The sequence below is a fragment of the Vigna angularis genome, chromosome 10 (genome assembly GCF_016808095.1).
Source record: "Vigna angularis cultivar LongXiaoDou No.4 chromosome 10, ASM1680809v1, whole genome shotgun sequence".
NCBI lineage: Eukaryota > Viridiplantae > Streptophyta > Magnoliopsida > Fabales > Fabaceae > Vigna > Vigna angularis.
Window position 1 is genome coordinate 28870836 of NC_068979.1, and position 22611 is coordinate 28893446.

Sequence of the window (22611 nt, forward strand, 5' to 3'; positions counted from 1 at the left end):
TTATTTTTGTTAGATTTATAGTTTATTTATTAAAATTATAATCATAATTTTGATACATGTAACATCCCAAATACAGTAATTACCATGAATCAGGATTAATTACAATTAACAGTAAAATAATCAGTCTTTAATATAACAGCACTTAAGGGTTCGAAGCCGAACGGCGTCATTACAAAATAACGAGCGTATCAAAGTAATAGGAAATAAAGCGGAACGAACGGTTTTACAAAATGATTAACCGAACGTCCAAAACGAGCTAGCATTTACAGCATAACATCTACGAGTACTCTAAGGCTCTGCTTTTACTTCTACGTCGACCAGATTTGCATCTTCCAAATTTTCTTCTTCCAGCATTTCTTCAAGAGATGCACCACCATCTGCTCACATCCACACGGATGATCATTGCAAGACAAGACGAACGTACATGGACAGGGGACAACATAATGGAAAATGCAAAGGTAAGCTTATAATATTCACTTTATACAATTAACACGTACTTTTACATTTCAATTCACACATACAACATGAAACTTATCAAAACAAATAATAATCATAGAAATACGCATATAAGACAGACCGTCCGGACTGTATGAACCATGTAGTTACAAGCATCCTTGCACCCGAGTAGTGTACTAGCCGGGATATACCTAATCAGCTACCACTCGAGGTTAATCCCTCGCCCATATCTAAGCGATGAACGAAGAACCTCCTGCCATTCCCACGCATGACTACCCCCTTCTACGTGAAGATGAGTATCACGGAATATCAGGATGGACCAAGCTTGGCCTAACTTATCCATGTTCATACTTTACCAAATTTAGTATTTAATACATCTGAGACGTTCCTCCTTGGAACGCTCGTTCCAATTCCATAATCATAAAATCACTTGATATAACATTCGCACTGTAATTTGTCATAATTCATAATCAATCTCATCTTTAACTTCAAGAGTACAAAAGAACGAACGTTCAGCCCATTGAAGAAGTAGGACGAACGTTCAAATATAATACTGGATGGACAGACGGGACTCTCTGTTTGACCAGTCAATCGCACTGACTAAATTTGAAGTGTATTGGTACTTAGAGGATTTCAAAATAAATACCTTGGACCAGATTCAATATAAGAAGAATACTCAATAATAAATTGAGAATACGTACGAACGTTCGACATGAGGCCGAACGACATTTAAGACGAACGCTCGACATAAGGCCGATCGACATTTAAAACGAACGCCCGACATAAGGCCGAACGACATTTAAGACGAACGCTCGACATAAGGCCGAACGACATTTAAGACGAACGCTCGACATAAGGCCGAACGACATTTAAGACGAACGCTCGACATAAGGCCGAACGACATTTAAAATGAACGCTCGACTTAAGGATGGAGACGCTTGTTCTCGAGCAGAATTCTTTCCAAATGAAAGAATTCCATTCTAAGTTATTTTAAGGAAAACCGAACGGTCGAAGACCGTACGGTGACGAGCGTCATTTATCACTGGGAATGATATGAATTTCAGATTTTTCAACTTTAACAGAATTTTCCAGATTTAAACTTATACTTGTATAATTCATATGATTTTCAATTTATAACTTTACAACATTCATCCCAGTAAATTCATATTCAACATCAACATACAGATTTATTTCATACACCATAACACCCATTTTCATATGTATCAAACCAACATGCAGATCAAGCAAAGATCAGAAATCATTTTCCATAACAGTAGTCGTCCATACAGCTCAAACATCATACATTTCATACATGCACATCAGATCATATAATCATACAGTATAAATTAAACATGTAAGCTTCCCTTACCTGGATAGCAGTGTACGCCCTAATGCAAAAGTTGGGTTCGTCTCTTACAGCTTTCTACCCTCAGTTTCACTCAACACTCTCACTTGATCTAAACACCAAAACCAGAAAATTCTCAGATACAGTCCATGCATGATCTGAAAGTATGGTTTCGAACAAAACCCTAATGGAAGGACTTCTAGAGAAAGGAACTTACCAGCTTAAAATCAAATTCTGTTCGGTCCAAACTAACGTTCGTGTCTCCAGAAACGTTCCTACGGTGCTGGAAATAGGATCGGAGGAGAAACGTGAGGATTACAGTAGAGAGAAGTTTAGGGTTTCTAGAGAGAAGTTGGAGAAAACGAAAGGTTGGGTTCTGAGGAAGAAGATGAATGGTGCAGGTGAGTGGAAGGGTTTTCGAAAAAAAACTCTTTTGTTCCTTCCATTTCCAGACGAACGAGCGTCTCATTTTCGGACACCTGCACTCCCATCCTGACTTCAGAACCTTCCAACGTGACAAGTGGCATGCGTGCATGCAGAGTTTAGTGCGTTTTTAATGCACTGGTGTGTGACGTGGCGTGCGTAATTGGTGTGGTGTCAGAATTAGTTTTGCTAATTATCCAGGGTCTCACAATACATAACCTTTTTAGGTTGATTTTTCGGTGCTTAACTGAATTAATTGATAAATAGGTACATGTAATTATATTTCATTTACACTTATTAGCTAAATAAGAAGTTTTGTACAATTTTTACACATGGATGAAATACTCGTACATTTTAGTATTCTTGATTTTTCTTTATTTGTAATCTCATTCGCCCATATTCTTGTGTGCATTACTTTGTAATTCTAATTTTTTTTTTTGCTTAAATGCTTATTTCGTTCCCATATTAAGAGGTGAATTTCTGTTTAGTACTCGGTTTTAAAAATGAAGACATTAGATACCTATGTTATGAAAAATATATTTAATAAGGTCCACAAAGAAAGAATAAGATCAACAAATCATCAAAGGAAAAACTAAACAAGAGAAAAAAAAGTTGGACAACAGAAGAAATAAAAGAAAAAGTATGACCATATCAACATGGATTTAACGTCATTGTTGTCAACTTAACGGACAAGACCTTATTCATATATTTTTCATAACATAGGGATCCAATGTCTTCATTTTTAAAATCGGGTACTAAACAAAAATTCGCCTCGACAAATAAGCATTTAAGTTTTTTTTTTAAGTGGAAAATCTTAATCATGTATATGGTGACTTCATTTCAGGTACACTTTTAGTCCAGTTATTTGGATTGTTTACTAAAATCATAAATGCTTATACTCAGTGTAGTTTCGATAAATAAACTGTAGAAAATAATTAATAAAAAATTACCTAAATTATGTAAATCTTTACTAAGTTTGATTAATTTTCCTTGAAAGACATTTTAGAATTTCAAGTTTCTGTCTAGTTTAAATTGGGAGAGGATAAGCATGGATATATCTACCTCATTTACCTCCCATACCAATCTTTAATTTAAATTAGTGAAATACTCTTAATTTATTAAAAAACGTAAAAAAAAAACTTATTTTTACTATTTCCTTATTTCACAACAAAAGAATTTCTTCTTGTATCTCAATTGTTCAACTTATTAACCTCATGTATATAACTAAGACATTTTTTCTCTTATCACAACTTTAATTACACATTTTTTTCTTTTACATACAAGATATATTACATGTAAAAAAACATATACCTCAATTCGAATTAAATCATTTCTAAAACACACATTTAACTATTTACTCTTTTATAATTTTTTATTTATTATTTATTTTTTGTTACATGAAAATGTTTAACTACCAATTTTCAAGACTTATATTTTTTTCTTTTTAGCTTCAATTTATTTGAAAAACTCTTGTTTCATTGTACAATCTTTTTCATTCTCTATTCACGATCCAATTTGTTTGATATTTATCAAGGCTCAAATTCTTAAAGTGTTTTCCTCTTAACATTTACAAAAATATGATATATTGTAATTGTCATAAAATTCAATTGTTTATTTTTTATAATTACTTTATATTTTGTGCAATTATATATTTTCATTTTTTTTTCAAACTTCTTTATTGACTAAAATTTATTAAAAATTACACAATTAATAAAGAGATTCATAAATCATAAGACCATAAAAATTTGTTTATTGACTAAACAGTAAGAGCTGACTTAAATAATTTGATCCGTAAAGGATACGAAGCTCTAAATGGTAAAAACTATTGAAAAAAAAAATACGACGTACTCTACAAAGACGTCTATACAATGAATAATATGATTTAGAAAAAAAGAAAAATAATAAATGTTTTAATAATGGTTAAATATTTTTTCGTGTATAATTTTTGTTTAATAATAATTAAAAATTGTGTTTCATCTACAAATCAAATTAAATACTTACTTCTTTTAATTTTATAAAATTTATGTAAAATATTCTTCTTCCAAAATAATAAGTGGAGATTATATTATAATTTACTATAAATCTTCTTTTCTTAAGTGATAAACATTTAAATATCATTTGAAAATGATACTTTTATGACTTTAAAGTGTAGAGATCAAATATGGATATATTTAATTTAGAGACGAATATTTTAACCTTTTTAATAATAATATTAACTTTTTAGACTCTCATATGTAAGTAAGTCATAGATTACATAATTCAAAATCCAATCTATATCTAACATCAAATCCATTTTAATGAGATTAATTACACTTTATTTTTTTAATGTAATTTAAATTGAATTAAATCTATCAAGACTGTCAATTCAATTAATTCTAGTAAGATCAATATAATATAGTTGACTATTAAGCCTATACTTTTAATTCTCAAAATATGGAGCACAATTCCTTTTGGTCTTTTAATAAAAATTAAACTCTTTTAATACTTAGATTTTGTAAGATGTTACTTTGAATTCATGGTGTTAAACGACATTAATACCTTTAATGATATGATAACCAGTAATTTATTTAGTATTTATCATGTGAATTTAATTAAGTAATATGATTTTTTTAAAGTTTATAAAAACTTTAAATATTTTTTAGTGTTTCAAATTGGGTATATTATTTTTTTTATAAAAAAAATTATTTTTAAGCCTTTTGATTTTATAAAATGTTATTTTGAGTCAAATTTTCAGTGAAAAGTGTAACATCCCAAAAATATAGTATAACTATATAATAGAGTTATTATACAATAGATCAGTCAGCTACTAATTAATTAAAGTATTAACAGTACAGTTATCCAAAATAACCATAAAATTAAAACTTTACGGAAAACGTCTAACAACCAGAAACTATTAACACATCTGATCGGTCCAAAATCAATTGTTCTCATGACCGATCGGTCCTAATCTACACCACTAGGTCCTCTCCGTCCAGCGCCTGCTCCACCAAAACTTCACAATCCTCTGCTCACATCCACCGGATGATCATTGCATAGAACAAAATACCGAACGACAACATAACAAAACAGAAAGTAAGGGTAAGCTGACGTAACAAAAAAAATCATATTAACATACAATTCAAAACACACTAAACAGATAAAATAATTAAACACAAGTAGAAAAACATATAACACATATTGGCATACCACTTTAACCGACCATCTAGACTAGTATGAATATGTAGCTTTGACCGTTCGTGCACTCGTGGGTGTAGTAACTGGAAACCCATCAGCTGCCACACGAGGTTAACCCGTCATTACTCACCGTAGGACCCCCTCCTCGGCTAGGGCCTCCTGCTATTCTCACGACATGACTTACTCATCTCTACTTGAGACTTGGTAATCATTAGAATGTCAGGATGAACGCTGTAGATTTCACTATCCATATTCATACTATACCACTACTCTTGCTTATCCAATCACTGAGACATTCCTCCTTGGAATTCTCTTTTCACACCATTTTAAACATCATACTTTATTTAAATTCCAATACAATAGCTCATACAAGATACATCAAAGCAACTACAATAATTGAACCGAACCAAACAATGAAATCAACAGTAAATACCGAATAACATTTCATATAACAGAACAGAATAGACAACATACAACCTCTAAGTACGATCAAACAGAAAACTCAACATAACCAAGGAATATGACCGAACAGTCCTTTAACAAGCAATACTCGAATACTATCCTAAAACAATTGAAGAGTCAAAAGTTAGAACAACCGAACACTATTAGCTTAGATCGAACACATAAACTTAAACCGAAAACTAAGAACTTAGACTGAATACTCAGATAAAATCAATCACTAAAACGTGACCGAACGTTCTTTTATAGGTAAGGCCCATAGGAGGACGATCACATTTAATACTGAACACCGGTACAATACCGAACGATAACGTGAGGCCAAACACTAGTGAGAAAATGAACTTTATAGATAAACCATATATTAGTACAAAACGAACGTTATAACTAAACCGAATACTACTAAAACCGAACATTAATATAACCATGAGTCCTACACAAACAGAACACGAATACAACACCAAACACTATTAAGACCGAACGAAAATACAAAACCTAACCATTGTACAAAACCTATTAATACTAACTCGAACGCTATTATCCAATCAAATACTGCCAATGCCGAAAACGAATGTTAGTACGACACCGAACGATCCTAAGACCGAATACTACTATGAAAATGAATACAGCTAAGACTGAATACCTAAACCTGACCGAGTGGTCAACAAAGAATGCTCGACATTCTGCATAATTCTGTAGAACTTTCGTAGAATGAAATACACACTAGAATTTTCCAAAACTGAATGTTTTTCAACCCAGAATTCCTTCCAAGATAGATATAATCTACAACTCAACAATCACAACATTTAACATGTCAAACAAACCAAGTCGATCACTCAAAATTCAACTTCTCCCACATGCAAAACCATCAAACCACGTTTTCATACATCATCAACCAAACAAATAAATTAACTAGCTTCTCTTACCTTAGAAAATATGAACAGCTTAAATCCCGAAATTCCCAACTTGAATATTTTATCGAAAGAAACTCTATGAACACCTATAGATCACTGTTTGGTGAGAAAAGACCAAACATAAAACCAAAAAAATGAAGTAAAAAACTAGAAAAGAAATTTGATGAGCACATGCAACTCGAGACTTGGCTTGCATGTAACAGAAACTAGAATTTCTAAGAAGAAGATGAACTTACCAATTCAAAGATTGTTTTTGATTGGTGAAGAAGGAAGCTTTTGACATCATGAAAGCTCAGGCACGACCTGATTGATAATCAGATAAAGAAAAGTGAGAATTTTCTAGAGAGAATTTGTAGAGAGAAGGAGGAGAAAATGAAACTCAGAAACTTAAAGAAAAGAACTGCATGCAGAGAATGACACAAAATTTTGAAAAGTTCCCTTATATACTACTGTCAAAAACTAATCGGTCCAATCAGCTACATACACTTGTCTTTCAGTTTCTCTGAATTTCTAAATCCTTACAATAAGTATTGAGTGAAATTTCTCTAATATACTTTGGATGAGATTTTGTTTTGGTTAAAAACTTTAATATAAAGAAAATTCAACAATACTAGTATTTGTCATACCTAAAGTTAACATCGATACATGTTTATTAGTTATCATGCTTTTTAATCTTGAAACAAACTGATTTGTGTATAATGATCAAACTAAAATTATTTAGAGTCAATAAAATTGTAAAATATTAAATAGATTATATTTTTGACATAATCAATGAAAATACAATATAAAATAACTTAAACAAATGGAATTTAAATAAGTCGTGTTAAATTTCATAAAGAAAATTTATATCATATTAAAACGATTTTAGTTTAAGTGAAATAAAATCGTGTTAAGACAAATTTTATGAAAAAAATTGAAATCATATTAAGTTGATTTATGTAAGGACTTGGATTTGAGTCAGCAAAAAGGGATGACAAGTGGCGAAAGATGAGAGGTTGAGCACTTTAAAATAAAATTACATTAGTTTGGAAACAGTGGATTTTAACTCATTCCTCTTTTCTGAGAAACCATTCCTCTTCCTGCAAGCTCTCTCCTCCTCCTGCATCTTCTCCCTTTTCCATTCTTCACTGAACCATTAAAATCTTGATTAGGTGCTGCCCCAACGATCGCCAAGTAGCGGGTGTTGCTCTTAGTCGATCAATTTTCCCTAATTTGAACCGGTAAGAAAACCCCCTTTCTCATGTGCCCTAGGGTTGTAAGCATGTGATTGAACTTGTTGCATGCAACCCATTTCGTTTTCTTCCATAATCTAGCTTCTATTTGGTGCTAAGATTCGCTTTCTATCATCAATTGATGATTTATAGGTGATTCTAACATTTGGAAAGTGCAAGCAAGTGGTCTAGGGTTCCTACTTGAGCTTGGTTGTCTACACTAGAGGTAAGGGGAGCTAGTTCCCTTTTTGGTTTTACTGCATGGCGTGATTACATGATGATTTTCAAATTGGTATGTTGTTGGAAGCAAAATTTTGAATTTTGCTAACTTGAAATGCATGTATGGAAGTGTGAGTGCTACGTGAATGTGGTGATTGATGGATATGAACTGTTTGGGATGATTTTGAGTGATGAATTATGTATGTTGGAACTGTTTTGGTGTGTAAAATTTGTTGTGGTGTTGATAGGAAGGAAAATCAAGTGTCTTAGGGTCACTTTTTGGTCATTTTAGAGGAAGTGAGGTAGGGATTTTGAGTAAATGAAGGCTGCAGTGTTCCTGGACTGTTTGGGCAGCCTAGACAAGTTCATTGTGACTTGTTAGAAGCATAACAGTAGTTGAAAACAGGTTCCAAGTAGTGGAATCGAATTTGGGTCCCTAAGTTGTTGAAGTTAGTGTTTTGGAGCTCGAAGTGAACTTTAAATCACTTAGAAATGGTAGTAGAAATGTTTAGGATCATTTGGATAAGTTTAATTAAGTCTAAAACGAGAATTAAGAGTCTAAGAAGTTGAGAAAAGTGGTTAGAAATGGTCAAGGGAGGTCCTGATACCAGTCTGCAGAATTCTGAGAATTCTGCAGAAATTCTGCCGAACGCGCAAACTGAGCGTTCGTCCATGTCGGAGTTGAACGCTCGGTCATGCCATGTGCGGAGTGACGTTCGGTCAAATGTGGGCTTGACTTAACGTTCGTCCTTGTCTAGGGAACGTTCGGTCTTAGGGGATGATATTAATGGCGTTCGGTCATTGGTTTAGTAACGATCGCTCAGGTGTTGGTTAGTAGCGTTCGTTCATTCGGTTGCTTAGTGGCGTTCGTTCATTCGCTGGATTAGTAGCGTTCGTTCATTCACTGGTTTAGTAGCGTTCGGTTAGTTGAAGGTTTAGTAGCGTTCGGTCAGCTGAAGGTTTAATTAGCGTTCGGTCAGGGGTTGGAATTAATAGCGAGCGTCCATAGGTAGTGGCGAGCGTCCATATTGGTGACGTTTGGCCTAGTGTTTGATCTCACAGCGTTCGTCCATGGAACGCTTGCTTTAACAGCGTTCGTCCCAGTGATATTGAGGCGTTCGTCCTGGTGATGTTAGCGTTCGTCCTAGTGATATTGAGGCGTTCGTCCTAGTGATATTGAGGCGTTCGTCCTAGTGGTGTTAGCGTTCGGTCATGAGGCTTGATATTGAAGCGTTCGTCCAAATGGGGTTCGTCCAAGGGATTAGGACGTTCGTCCAAACAGTGTTCGTCCAGCGGTGATATTTTCCTTCATGCTTTCTCTCATTCCAGTAAGCTTTGTTAATTAAATATTTCGGTTACGATTTATGAATGCATCTTCATGTGATCCAGGTTGGTTGAAAGTGTATGATTATAAGTGGTTTATGATGTACTTTGTTGATCCAAAAGGAATATTATGAGATTTAAAATGGTTGGATTGAATCGGAAATTTAGATCTCTCGGTGAGATCAGTTAGTGTATTGAATGAATGTAGAGGCTTCCATATGGGGGGTTATCCCTAACACTCCAACGGTCTTTCATTCTCACTTAGAGAGGATTGACGCGTGTGGTGGGAGTAGTGGGAGGTCCTAGGGTAGACGCTATCACTGGAGGTCTATTCCGCGGTAACGGATTAGCCTTGTGTATGGTCGGGTGGAACCCCTCGGCAATGGCTTTGCAAAGCAGTAGAGGCCATCACAAGTGCACAACCCGCCCCAGCTCTACATACATTCTATGTCCGGACGTGTCTAGAGTCTTAACATGATAGTATGCTTGTCTTGATGAGTTTTAAGAAATAAATGCTTACGTTTATGATGACTTATGTGTATGGATATTCTGGTAAATGTTAGATTGGTTGAAAATGAATTGTATGATTGTTTGAGACCTAGCTCACCCTTGCATTGTATGTGTTTGCTTTCCCCCTTGCGATGATCATCCAATCCTTTGGATGTGAGCAGTAGGTGATGATGTACCTTTGGAGCAAGCTTTGGAAGTTGAGGAAGACCCAGCACCTAGTGCTTAGGATTTCTACCAGCTCTTATGTTAAATAGCTTTTCATTTTGAAAGACTTCTAGCCTTCATCTTTAGCATGATCCGTATTTTGAATAATTATGAACTCGTACTTATGTTTTAAAGTTTTCCAGTCAGACTTGGATAACTGTACTCCTTAATTCCATCTATTGTGTACTCTTAACTGCTTTCTATTATTATAATCGATGCATTCTACGTATATACTTTGTTATATATTTTGGGATGTCACAATTTATGCATCTTAAAAAAATATATTTAATTTGTATGATGTTATAACAACTTTGGTTTTTTTATGAAAAAGTTGAATATACTAAAATCGTATGATATTATGACAATTTCAGTTTTTTTATGAAATGTATTGGAGTTATCTCAAACTAGTATTTTGAATTATTGAAAATAAATAGTTCTGTAAGCGTTAGTTACCCCCACTGTTGGTTTGAAATTATGTAATAAATAAGTCAAATACCCAAAGGTGAGAAAGTTAAATGGTTAAAGGATTTTATAGAATATAGCTATAACAATATAATATTATTTATAAGTTATTTAATTTATACTAATTTTTTAAAATTAGATGATGATATTTTAAGGTCATTATTACATTTTTGGTACTTTTAGGTTATAAAAAAATGTTTTTTTTCTCATTTTTTTTATCACACATAAAGATTTTTAATGATTATTTTTTGTTTAGTTTTAAGAGTTATTCCAAGGCAATTTGTGTTAGTTTTACCGTAGTTTAAAATTCATAAGTTTTTTTTATCACTTTGAGAAATATTTATTTACTTTTTCAATTATTTTATTCACATTTTTAATTATTTTTAATTACATTATTTTACTTACCAATTTTGAATAAAAATATTTTTCCAAATTATTTTACAAAATCAAAATTTTTTCATCTTTAAATAATTTTTTTGTTCCCTCTCACAAATCAATTAAAATTTATTCTCAATATTTCTGATTATTTGTTTAAACTTATTCTTTTTTTCTAATGTCAAATTTATTTTAAAAAATTGTGGTCATAAACAAAAAATAGTTCATCAAACACATTTTTTTTTTTGGAAAGAGAAAACTAATATGCCCTATATAATTGATATTTGTCGGGTCTCCATTTCTTGTTTACATTTTCATGAGAAAGTTGGTTTTGAAAGGATTAAAACAATATAAAAATTGGTAGTGCGTATGGCAATGATCATGTCAATAAAATATCCAAATTAGAATGTCTATTGTCTCCATTATTAGGTTCTAGGATTTGGCATTATTCTTTTGGTCTCATCTTTTGATTTTATTCTTTAATTTAAAAATTTTATTGTACCCAACCTTTTCTTTTAGAAAAATCTCAAATTAATTTTTTTTATGTCATAATTTAATTCTTAGTTTGAAAATTTTTATATAATCAAATCATAGTACTAACACGTTGTGATATGTGTTAGTTTATAATTTTTAAAAAGAAAATTAAATATTTTATTTTCTTTAAAATAAAATTTTGTTATATGTGTAACTATATTTGTCATATATATATATTTGTTACATGTAGTGACAAGGTGATATAATAGTAGCATAATGTGTCATTGTCATATTAAATATTATTATGGTCTTAGTCTCAATAATTTTGTCTTTATATTTTTATTTTTGAAATGTAAAGTTATATAAATATTTTTAATAAGATTAAATTTATTTATATTTATATTTTACATTAAATTTTATTTAAAATTATTTTAAAGTCACTAATAGATAAAAATTCAAAAAATAATTTCAATTAACAAATACGCTAAACTTTTTTATTAATTGCATTTCATAAAATGAAATAAACTTATCAAATTTTTAAATTCTTTTAAATAATTGTATATTGTAAGACCTTCAAAAATAAAATATTGGATGCATATTTAAAATAATTCCATTGCAGAAAACTTATTCCAAAATATTTCATCATTTTGAAAATTATATTCTAGAAATTGCATTCTAGAAACTTTATTTCGAAAATCTTGTTTCAAAACTTTTGGAAAAGCTTGTTTTCGAAAATTTATAGAATATATAATCCAAAAATCACTTTTCCCAGAAGACAAATGTTTATTTTAAAAATTTGAAGGGGTATGTAAAAATATTGTTGGGTTTCAGGAAGTAAAGCCCACCATCAATACTTTTAACTTACTCATATAACATCGTTTAACCACATCTTACATGTACCTTAAAACTTCGAAAAAGGTTAACGAAGGTGCAGCCTGGCTTCAAACAAAACTTGCAAGGGTAAAGTTGTCATTAAAAGAAGTGCAATTAAAAAGAACTGGGTGTGCGGGAAGGAAACACGTCGTGGTTTAATGATTATGTTCTGTCCCAAACTAGCTGTGTTTCTGTTCTGCGTGCTCTATCAATCCAAATCCAGAACAAACTTCAAACCACTTCCCTCACTCCGTTTTCTTGGTTTCCCAATCTCATCTAATTTCTCTCTCTTTCGTCATTCTCTTACTGGCCATCGTGCAAATCTCAGTTCTCGTGAATCTTCTCTTCGTGGGTTGAGCTAAGGAAAACCACACACCCCCATCACAGTTCAAGGTCTCACATTTCTCTCTTATGTACACCTCTTTTCTGCACTTTTGTTGTTTCCTTTTTTATCTTTTGTTGTGCATTGACCTCAGTAAACAGTTAAATTGTAGAGGGGGTGATGGAAAAGGCCATGGTTGGTCCCATTACAGTGAAAAAAAGATTCTAAATTTTGAAGTGCAACACGATTCTTCTGTGTTGATGATGGTTTAATTACATGGACAGAAGGTTGTGATTTCTAGATTTGAGCATATTGTTCGTTGTGTGAAACTGGGGTACTCAACTGCCGTGGAATTGTGTGAAGTATAGAGGGGTATCAGTGTGTTGGGTTGAAGCTTTTGAGGAATCTGAGTGTCAAAAGGATGGGTTTTCTGGGGATTTAGCTAATGAATGAACTTGTGTGAAAGTGGAGCATGAATCTGTGAGCATGAACTGCAAATTTGACTTTTTGGGATTCTAGTACCTATAGAAACTTCCTTGTTGTAGAATGAAACTTAGTGCCGATCCTTCTTGTTTGCTTGACCTAAAACTGTTGGGACATCACGTCGTGGATTGACATGATTTGCATCAGTAATCTTTCGACAAAGTTAGTGCATTCTTTTGGCTCATTTCATCTTGTTTTCTACATAAAAATATTTATATTACGGAATATTGTTATGTTACACTTTATGTATTTTGGGACAGTTGTCAGATGAGAGTGAGACAATCAGAAGTGTGATAAAGGCATCCCTTTTTGAAAATACTGCTGTGTTGTTTTCTGTTACATCTGTTCTGAGGTTAAATTATCGTGTATACTGAGATTAGTTGGTTTAGTTGTTGAATTTTGATTCGTGTCGGTCATTCTGATTTCACTGAACTATCTATTGGTACAGGTGTGATAGCGGAGTGTGGATATTAGGTCTTGTCTTTTCCAGAAGCTATTCACTATGTTGATTATTCTTGTCATAGCCTACTGCTATACCAGCACTTAACAGATCATGTCGTACTGCGTTTTGGCATTCGAATCTATGGCATCTTACATGATTTGTCTACTTGTTTGAGCTCAATTGTAATTGAAAGAACCTACTCTCATCGAGGTACACTCTCCCACCCTTGTGGGAAGACGTGTGCAACTATGTACAACGCATATGTTAGCCCAACAGTATATGCTGTTAGGTGTAGAGAAACATTCTCATTATCTTTCAATGGCTACTCAAACTTCTGTCCCGAAAGATTTGATGGAACCCCCTCATACTGTTTGTCATGTTGTGGTTGTTGTGATTGTTGTTCAGCTTCCACTTACAGAGTACCTGTAAAGTCTTGTCTTGTAAATGGGTTGAGGCAATCTGCTCTTCTTCAATTGTCAGCAACTAGAAGGTTGATACTGGGTGGGGGAGATCATTACCTTTCCCGGCTGCCAGCTTATGGTTTCCTCAGAGATTGTCAGGAGCTTAACTCTTCTGTCAATGAGAAAACTATTTGCAATAGTAGTAGGCGGAGCATAAAGGGAAGATGTATTCGTGTTACCACACAAAAAGGGAGAAAATTTTCTCATTCATTTGGTCCTGATGATTTTGAAGCTGTTCTGAGCTTGTTGAATGAGGAGGCAGATAGGGAAGCTACCATTTGTAGCAAATGTAAGGATGTGTTTTCATCCAAAAGAATGGAAGCTGAGAAAGCAAGAAAAAGTGTTAGGAGAGAGGGACATTTGAATTCAGGTGAGAAAGTAAAATCAGAGAAAGCGGGAGATTTGAAGCAACATCAGTCATCCACCATAGAATTGAGAAGAGAATATGAAAAACCTAACAAAGAAAGGGAAGCCTTTGCAAACAATGAAAACCATAGGAAACGAAGAAATGTATCTAGTGGTTCATCTTATTATTCTCTCTCATCAGGAGATTTTGGGAGTGAGCTGGAAGCTCAGGATGAGATTGGTTTGGAAGAATTGTCACTGGAAATTGAGAAGGGCAAAGGAAATGGTGTGGAGGAACAAGTGAAGGAACAAGTTAAGGAAGAATTCAAGGGGCAAAGGGATGACTCAAAGAAGCTGTTGGGTGTTTCAAATAAGGAAAGATTTGCGTCTGGTGAGGATATTGATTGGAGCATAAGGAAGAAGACTGAAAAGAAGCTGACTCAGGGAACTCTGCAAAACACAGAATCCACAAAGGAACAACATGATATGTATTTGGGAGGATTTAAAACACATGAATCTGGTCATAAAAGATTGTCTGTTTCACAAAACCAAGTCAATAGTGAGGAAGATAAATCATCTTTTGTTGACTATTTGGATAAGAAAACAAACAAGTCATATCTTCAAACAGTCAATAGAAGAAAACATCAATCTATAGATATACAAGAGTCTGATTGTAATGAAGTTGAGAAAAGTTCGTTATCACAAAAGGTGTTGAGTGGCAGGGAAGGGAAGCTTGAGATATCAGAAATATCATTGAAGAAAACAACTGATGAACGTGAAAAGATTGTTGGTTCCACTTCTACCACTGGAAACGAAATTTTGAAATCAAAGAAGGCATTCAGTGGCCAGGAAGGGAGCCTTGCAATATCAGAAACGCTATTACAAGAAACAAATGATACTTATAAAAAAAGTGTTGGTTCTAGTTCTACCTCTCACAAGGATTTGATAGATAGAAGTTCCCTTAAATATACTGGGAATTTAAGAATTGAAGACAGTGAACGGACTTCAAGTACCAAGATGAAGGGCATGGAAGTGAAAAATGTTTTGAGTTCTGTTCAGGGAGCAGAGGAGCAGCAACACCAAAAAGGAGAGAAGATCATTACACAAGCTAATGTTGAAGATACATCTATCCTGAAGTCTAGAACCAGATTAAAGAACATGGAAGAAAATTTGAACATAAGCTCAGATTCAAGGGGTACATGGCTTCAAACAGATAAAAGGACAAGTCAGAGTTTCCAGCACAGGAAAGGATCTGAACTTGTCAGCATTTTATCAGAAGGCTATGCCAGTGATGAAAAGCAAGTTTCAAGTCCTCAAAAAGCTCATGAGAAGATGAAATTCATTCCAAAAAGTAAACCAACATCAGTTGTTAAAACAAGAGAAAGTTCTAGCCAAACTGATAAATGGATTGCAAATCTATCAATTTCTGATGAAACCACCTCAAGAGAGGAATCCAGTTTGCAGGGATCATTGAATTTGGTTTCTGGGTATGGAAAACATGTTATGTTAGCAGCAGGTGAAGAAGGGGGCTCTGCAACAATGTTGATCCCTTCCTCTTCAGAAGTGGGTGGAGGCTCAGCACATGTTGAACTCACTGCAGGAATTACAAACCCAAATGTCTTCCTTGAAACTTCGAAAAGTGGATCTTCTGCTTTTTCTGATAATTCAGGAAGAAGTTCTGCTTTGCATCCGGATGCTCTTGGTTCAGCTGATCTTTCAGAGAAATCATCTAGGCAGTTTGTCGATGAGTTTGCTGAGAGGATCAGGCATGAAATAACAACTTCCAAAGCACAAGAGATGGAAGTTACAGGACCAAGGTTGACACTTGAAGTTGGTGGTAATCAGATCTACAGCTCGAGACAACAAGGAACTAAAACAGATGTTCAGTCAAAGGAGCATGATTCTAGTCGTTCCTCTGGGTTTCCTGGGACCAAAGGTCCTTCTGATGAGATTTGGGATGTCACTGAACCATCTATTGAACAAGGTCTAGTAGCCAAAGAAACAGAGACCAGCAAAGAAACCGGGAAAACGGTCATTGGTAGAACTGGGAGGTCTTTATGGGGTATAATTTCTGATATTGTTCGATTACGTTGGGGTTCACGTGCTGGTTCCTCAACATCAGCTGGAAAATCTGCTGAGAGAAACTCACCAAACAAGTCCGAAAGTGACACATGGTTTTCTGGGCAGGAGCACGAGGAAACCACTAAAACTAATGTCATAGACGAAACAAGTGTACTGCCTCAAGCCATGATTTCTGATAAGTTAAAACTAGGTAGTGATTCTCACAATAAACTGAAGGACAAAGGAAAACATCTTGAAATTGGATCGTCATCACTGAACATATTGGAAAGTGGATCAGTGTCGGTAGGTGCCTCTTATACTTCTGGAGAGGAAAATGCTAATTGGACTGAAGATAATAAAGATTTGAAAGCCACTAATTCTGGCACACAAAACATGGAATTACCGATTTCAATACCTGCAAGAGGGCCTTCTATTGCTGGAGAAACTGTAAGCATTGGTGGATCTGACATGTCTGGAGGAGCTCAGTTAGTGGGGCCAGTCAAGGATTTTGTAGCTCCTTTGCAGTCTGAGTTGTCTGGCTCAGAGAGAAAGGATAGAGAGTTAAAGCAAAGGATGCTTCAACGGAACAAGCAAGTCTTAAGAGATAGGTTTGATGACTGGGAAGAAGCCTATCAACGTGAACATGAACAGCGGAGAATAGATGAAATGTTCATGAATGAAGCACTTTTGGAAGCTAAGAAGGCTGGTGATACATGGGAGGTCCCTGTTGGTGCTGTTCTAGTGCAGCATGGGAAAATTATTGCTCGAGGGTGCAACTTGTAAGTGTTGTGATATCAAAATTACTTCATCTTTTCTGTAATTGCCTTAGTTTTTATTCTATATCTAAATATCTGTTTCAGAGTGGAAGAATTACGGGACTCCACTGCTCATGCAGAAATGATTTGTATACGAGAAGCTTCAAACCTTCTTCGGACATGGAGACTATCTGTAAGTTTTCCTTGTAGTATATTTAGAGTTATTGTGATATTACACCCAAAGTTTCGTAATCATTTTTGTTTCGGTATAAATTTTAATCTCATGATTATTTTGTCATGTGAAAATATTCCACCACTTTTATGTTACAGATATCTATTGCAGGCAGCAGAAGATCTCTGATATTTACTTTCACTGAACAAGCAAGTTGCCAGTGCACAGATATTTATAAATTTGAATTAAGTTTATAAGGGAAAAAAAAATTAAACCTTACATGTTTTATTATTAATGATAATTATTTTATCATATAAAAATAAGAATAAATGGAAGAGATGAGATTTTTAAAATTGATGAAGACATGGGAGATCTATCAAGAAAATTTAACATAGTTCAAAAGCATGGTTTATTTGCACACATGCAATGGTGATTTTTTTTTATTAAAAAGGAAGAAATTCATTAATAAAAATGAGGAGTACAAAGATGGAAGGTTAAGATATCCTCCATATGAAAACTACAACAGCACAAAAATTAAAAAGAACCAACAAAACAGAGCTAAAGAAAATCAGTGCACAGTGGTGTGCCAATCTGTATGGAAATCTGAAATACCAACCCCCCTTAAAAGTGCCAGTGAGCCAAACACCAAAGAAAAGTCCAATTTTGGTTGCTTCATATCTATTGCTATTTAATTTAATCAATATTAATAAATAATGTCACCAAAAGTAATGCTCCTGTACCGATAGAGGGAGAGATTGTGACTGTAATTCCATGTTTAATCACCAAAGCAATATTTAGTACAGGGAATTGAAGTGAAAAAAAGTGATTTATTTATTCTTTTAGACTTACCTGTGGTCCTAATAGATGAATCATTTCCCTCCTTTCAATTCTTCCCGATCAGACATTGCTTGAAAGTAATTTAGTCTTCCTTGAGCAATGCTTGATGTCTATTAGTTCTGGTATTTATACAACCTGATAAATTGGTTTAAGTAAAAAAATTTCTCATTTTCAGGGCACCACACTTTATGTAACGCTTGAACCATGTCCTATGTGTGCTGGTGCTATCCTTCAGGCAAGAATAGACACTCTTGTGTGGGGTGCTCCCAATAAGCTTCTTGGAGCTGATGGTAGCTGGATTAGGTATGAAGCCAAACTGCTTTTTTTTATTGCTTATGTTACATAGAAGGCTTTATGATGTAATAATGTTTCATTAATTTTACCTAAATTTGGCTGAATTGGTCTTACCCACATTTATTTTACCATTAGTTTACCTTTAGTTTGTTAACTTAAGTTAAACTGGCCGAGACAAAAAAAAAACAAAAGAAAAGAAAACTTACTGGAAAATGAGGAGGACCACAGCACTCTCAATCATAATGCATATCATATATTTGGTTTTCAACAACTAGATATACTGTTAACTTTTAATTTTGTGTCAAATTCCTTTATTTATCTAGACATCATTAATGAGTAAGAAAGATGAGTTTTACCAACAGAAAAAGTAAATGCAATGATAGCTATATTTTTAAAATCAGACAGTTCATTGAACCAGTCAAGGCACTGATTCTGATTCCATGGCTCAACTGTGATTTAATTGCTCTTCATAAAATTATCATAATCATTAAATATTTAAACAAAAATAATATAAAAATATAATATCATAATTTTGTGATGCTAAAAACTAAAATAAAACAAATTCTATGTTCTTAAAATTTCAAATCGATATAAAATAAAACATGCTATCATGAGTTAAAATGGTGTAGTATTTAGTGTTTAATATTTACCTGGTTCAAACCAGTTTTTGATTGATTTTCTGGTTCTTTTACTGATACTTCTTCACGTCATTTTTCTGGTTTATTTGAACTGTTTACATGACTGGTTCACTGATTTCTGTTCAAACCCGCAGCATGGTTTTTAAAACATAGACAAATAGTGTGTAAAGGTTTTTTTGAACTTTTATTTAATCCTAAATTACCATGTGTGGATTAGTTTATTGACTTTTATAGTAATTATGTTAAAATTTGTATCAAGTACAAATTTCATGATGATAGTGTATGTTTATTAAACACTTTTACTTGTGTTATAAAGAGGCCATTTCTGTATCAGTCCCGTTCTCAACATTTTATGTGAATTTTCTTCTAATTTACTTTTCCAGAAACTCAGCTGAGTTACATTTCTTCAATCTGAAATTGAGTTCTCTTTTGAAATTTTTCTTGAAAGCTCTGCACATGAAATGATCTTGAAAGCACAGTACGTCAAATATTACTTACAGCTCCTTGTTGAACCTTTTTTTTGCAGGCTTTTCCCGGACGGAGGAGAAAATGCATCAGAAGCAAGAGATGTGCCACCTGCCCCAATTCATCCATTCCATCCAAAGATGAAAATAAGAAGAGGGGTCTTAGCCACAGAGTGTGCAGATGCAATGCAGCAATTCTTTCAGCTAAGAAGGAAAACGAAGAAAGAGGAAACCCCAAAGGACCCTTCTTGTCTCCCTGTTTCTCACCACCACCCTTCCAAAATACTCAACAAGATACATGACGTTTTCCACATAATGTTCTGTTTATAAAACAACCTGACACATTTTTTCCATGTTTTAAACGAGCTGTAAAATTTTTTTGAACTTGAATGAATATGGTCATTTGTGAAAAGTACAATGTTCGATTTATCTGGAGTCTTCAATCAGTTAAGCTGTCAAGAACAATAATCTCAGACGTTGCCAAGCCACTGTTGTCATCTTTAATTTCAAGTAATGACTTCAAACGCTTAAGATGATGACTAGAATGTAATGAATGATATAGTAAAGTCTGTCTGTCACTGTCCCATTTCATTTATTTTGAAAGGGGGTGAATATTTGAGATCACTTGCAAGAAACATAGAGATAGAGTATGTACAACGATTAAACTGCTGATAAAACATCACCATCAATGTGAAATTCTAACCATCAAGTACTAACAGAAAGTGATTGAGACCTCGTACTTAGATATAGGTATGTGTAGAAAAGAGTAGGTGAAATCGTGTTCTCATTAACATGAAACTTTTTATTCATTCCATCCCTCCTTGCTACCCAACCTTTTGTCTAGTAAAAGGAGAAATAAGAAGAAAGTTAGGTTAGGTCATGACCATGATATTAACTTTGAATGGTGAGGGTGTGACAGAAGTCTAAACGACTAGGACCTGGGATTTCAAGGGTCCCCCTTGATCCAAGGGAAGCTAACTTGTTAGATGATTAATGTGTAAATGATGTCACAATCACATGAAGGCTACATCCTTCCTTCCACAGATAGTTCACTCCATACGTTTCAACCTCGTGCTTTTCAATAGGTCATATATAAGACAAGCAAACTCTCTTCATTCCAACCACATCACAAACATTCAACATACAATGGCTGTGGTGTTCTGGTCATTGGTTTTAGTGTGCCTCTGCTTCCAGCTACCTTCCAATGCCCAAGCACCTGCAACTGTGCCCCCAGTGCAGTTGCCACCTACAACCCCAGCTGCAACATCTCCCTCTTCTACCACACCACCGGTGGCAACACAGCCACCAACAGTGGTGGCATCCCCTCCCACCACAACCACACCACCAACAACATCACCACCTCCTACAAGTGTAGCTCCTGTGACACCACCTTCTCCCAAGATTGCACCAGCTTCAAGCCCCAAAGCCCCACCACCCCAAACTCCACCACAACCACCAAAACCATCTCCTGTCCCACCTCCCACATCACCACCCCCACTACCGCCACCACCAGTTGCTACACCACCACCATTGCCACCACCAAAGATAGCCCCAACACCAGCCATAACACCCCCAACTCCTGCACCAGTAAAGGCAACACCAGCACCAGCACCTGCACCAGCAAAGCCAGCTCCAACTCCATCTCCTGTTCCTCCACCACCAACACTGGCACCAACACCAGTAGTAGAGGTACCAGCACCGGCACCATCATCACATAAACATAGAAGGCACAGGCACAGGCACCGGAGACATCAAGCACCTGCTCCAGCACCAACCATTATCCGCAAAAGCCCACCTGCACCACCTGATTCCACAGCAGAATCAGACACAACACCAGCACCATCACCAAGTCTGAATTTGGTAATATCTTTGTCTAGTGAAATACCAAATTACAATCATATATGGATATTTGCCATATTTACCAATTTGTCTCATCAGGTATCACAGTTTTGATCATTTTTTTTTCTCCTTTCACAGAATGCTTCTCCACCAAATCACCAGCAAGGGAGAAATATATGGGCAACAGCTGGGCTTGCAGTTGCTGTTTTTCTGGCTGTGACCGGCTACAGCTGCTAGCAGTTTCATGGTGACCAAGGATTCACTTTAATGAGTTATTTGGTTTGCAAAATATCAAAATTTTAATGTGCATAGATCTAAATAATGAGAATCTATACCTATGATTCTTATTTTATTTTTTTTGTGATCTTTGCTCAGAAGTATTAATGGATATGCATTTTTGAATTATTGAAATAATCAGGAAATGTCAAACAAAATGCCTCTAGTCTTGTTACATCAAACATGATCAGTTTCTGTATGTTTATTTTTATTTTGTCTCTAATGTAACTCCATGGTAAGTTCAAGATTTTTAACTAATATAGACATATCCTGCAGAACAGGAAGGTGAAATGTAAAAGATTACTTTTGCTATAAAGAATAAAAGAATAAAGCAAGACATCACAACCACGTTTTACTTAATACTGTTTGATATATTTTTGTTTTAATAATAATCGAAAAACTTGTTTATCATGTTAAAATATTTTAACATTAAATTAAAAAAATTATATATATATTTTCTTTAAATTTAAAAATTCAAATATATCAAAGTTTCAATATGAATGAATTTTAATTTCACTAGTTAATTGACTAAAAGTATTTAACCCAACATTTCAATAAGCATTTCTAAAGAATTTTATTTTAAATAAAATAAATTTATAAGATCAAATTAGTTTATTCATAAATTAAAATTAACTCGTTCATAAGCTAATTTGTCAAATTTTTTTTCACGTTAACGTAAAGAAATATATATTTTTAACTTATAATTTGGTTTTAATTTGTGAACAAACTTATTTTACTTTAATCTATTTATTTCCGTTTTTTAAAAGTATTTATGTATAAATTTGTTAAAACAATATTTTAAT

General features: G+C 34.1%; 2 protein-coding genes and 1 long non-coding RNA gene across 4 annotated transcripts; all 3 read left to right on the plus strand.

Annotated features, from left to right (window-relative positions):
• The first annotated feature begins 7797 nt into the window (after positions 1–7797).
• LOC108335260 (uncharacterized) lies at positions 7798–10544 on the plus strand. Its single transcript, XR_001832715.2, has 3 exons — positions 7798–7988; positions 8133–8205; positions 10193–10544. It is a non-coding gene; the product is annotated as an uncharacterized LOC108335260 (long non-coding RNA).
• A 2017-nt stretch (positions 10545–12561) lies between these two features.
• Positions 12562–20120, plus strand: LOC108335653 (tRNA(adenine(34)) deaminase, chloroplastic). Of its 2 annotated transcripts, none has more exons than XM_052869245.1 (5): positions 12562–13386; positions 13673–17312; positions 17394–17481; positions 18473–18600; positions 19756–20120. In XM_052869245.1, the coding sequence occupies exons 2-5, from the start codon at positions 13915–13917 to the stop codon at positions 20021–20023; spliced, it is 3882 nt and encodes a 1293-aa protein (XP_052725205.1). In that variant the 5' UTR covers positions 12562–13386; positions 13673–13914; the 3' UTR covers positions 20024–20120. The 2 variants fall into 2 exon arrangements, with proteins under 2 accessions (XP_052725205.1, XP_017427212.1); XM_017571723.2 differs by having other exon boundaries at positions 12562–12812.
• A 665-nt stretch (positions 20121–20785) lies between these two features.
• LOC108335654 (classical arabinogalactan protein 9) lies at positions 20786–22156 on the plus strand. Its single transcript, XM_017571724.2, has 2 exons — positions 20786–21553; positions 21671–22156. Exons 1-2 carry the CDS (start codon positions 20840–20842, stop codon positions 21767–21769), a joined length of 813 nt encoding a protein of 270 aa, XP_017427213.1. The 5' UTR covers positions 20786–20839; the 3' UTR covers positions 21770–22156.
• The last annotated feature ends 455 nt before the right edge of the window (positions 22157–22611 follow it).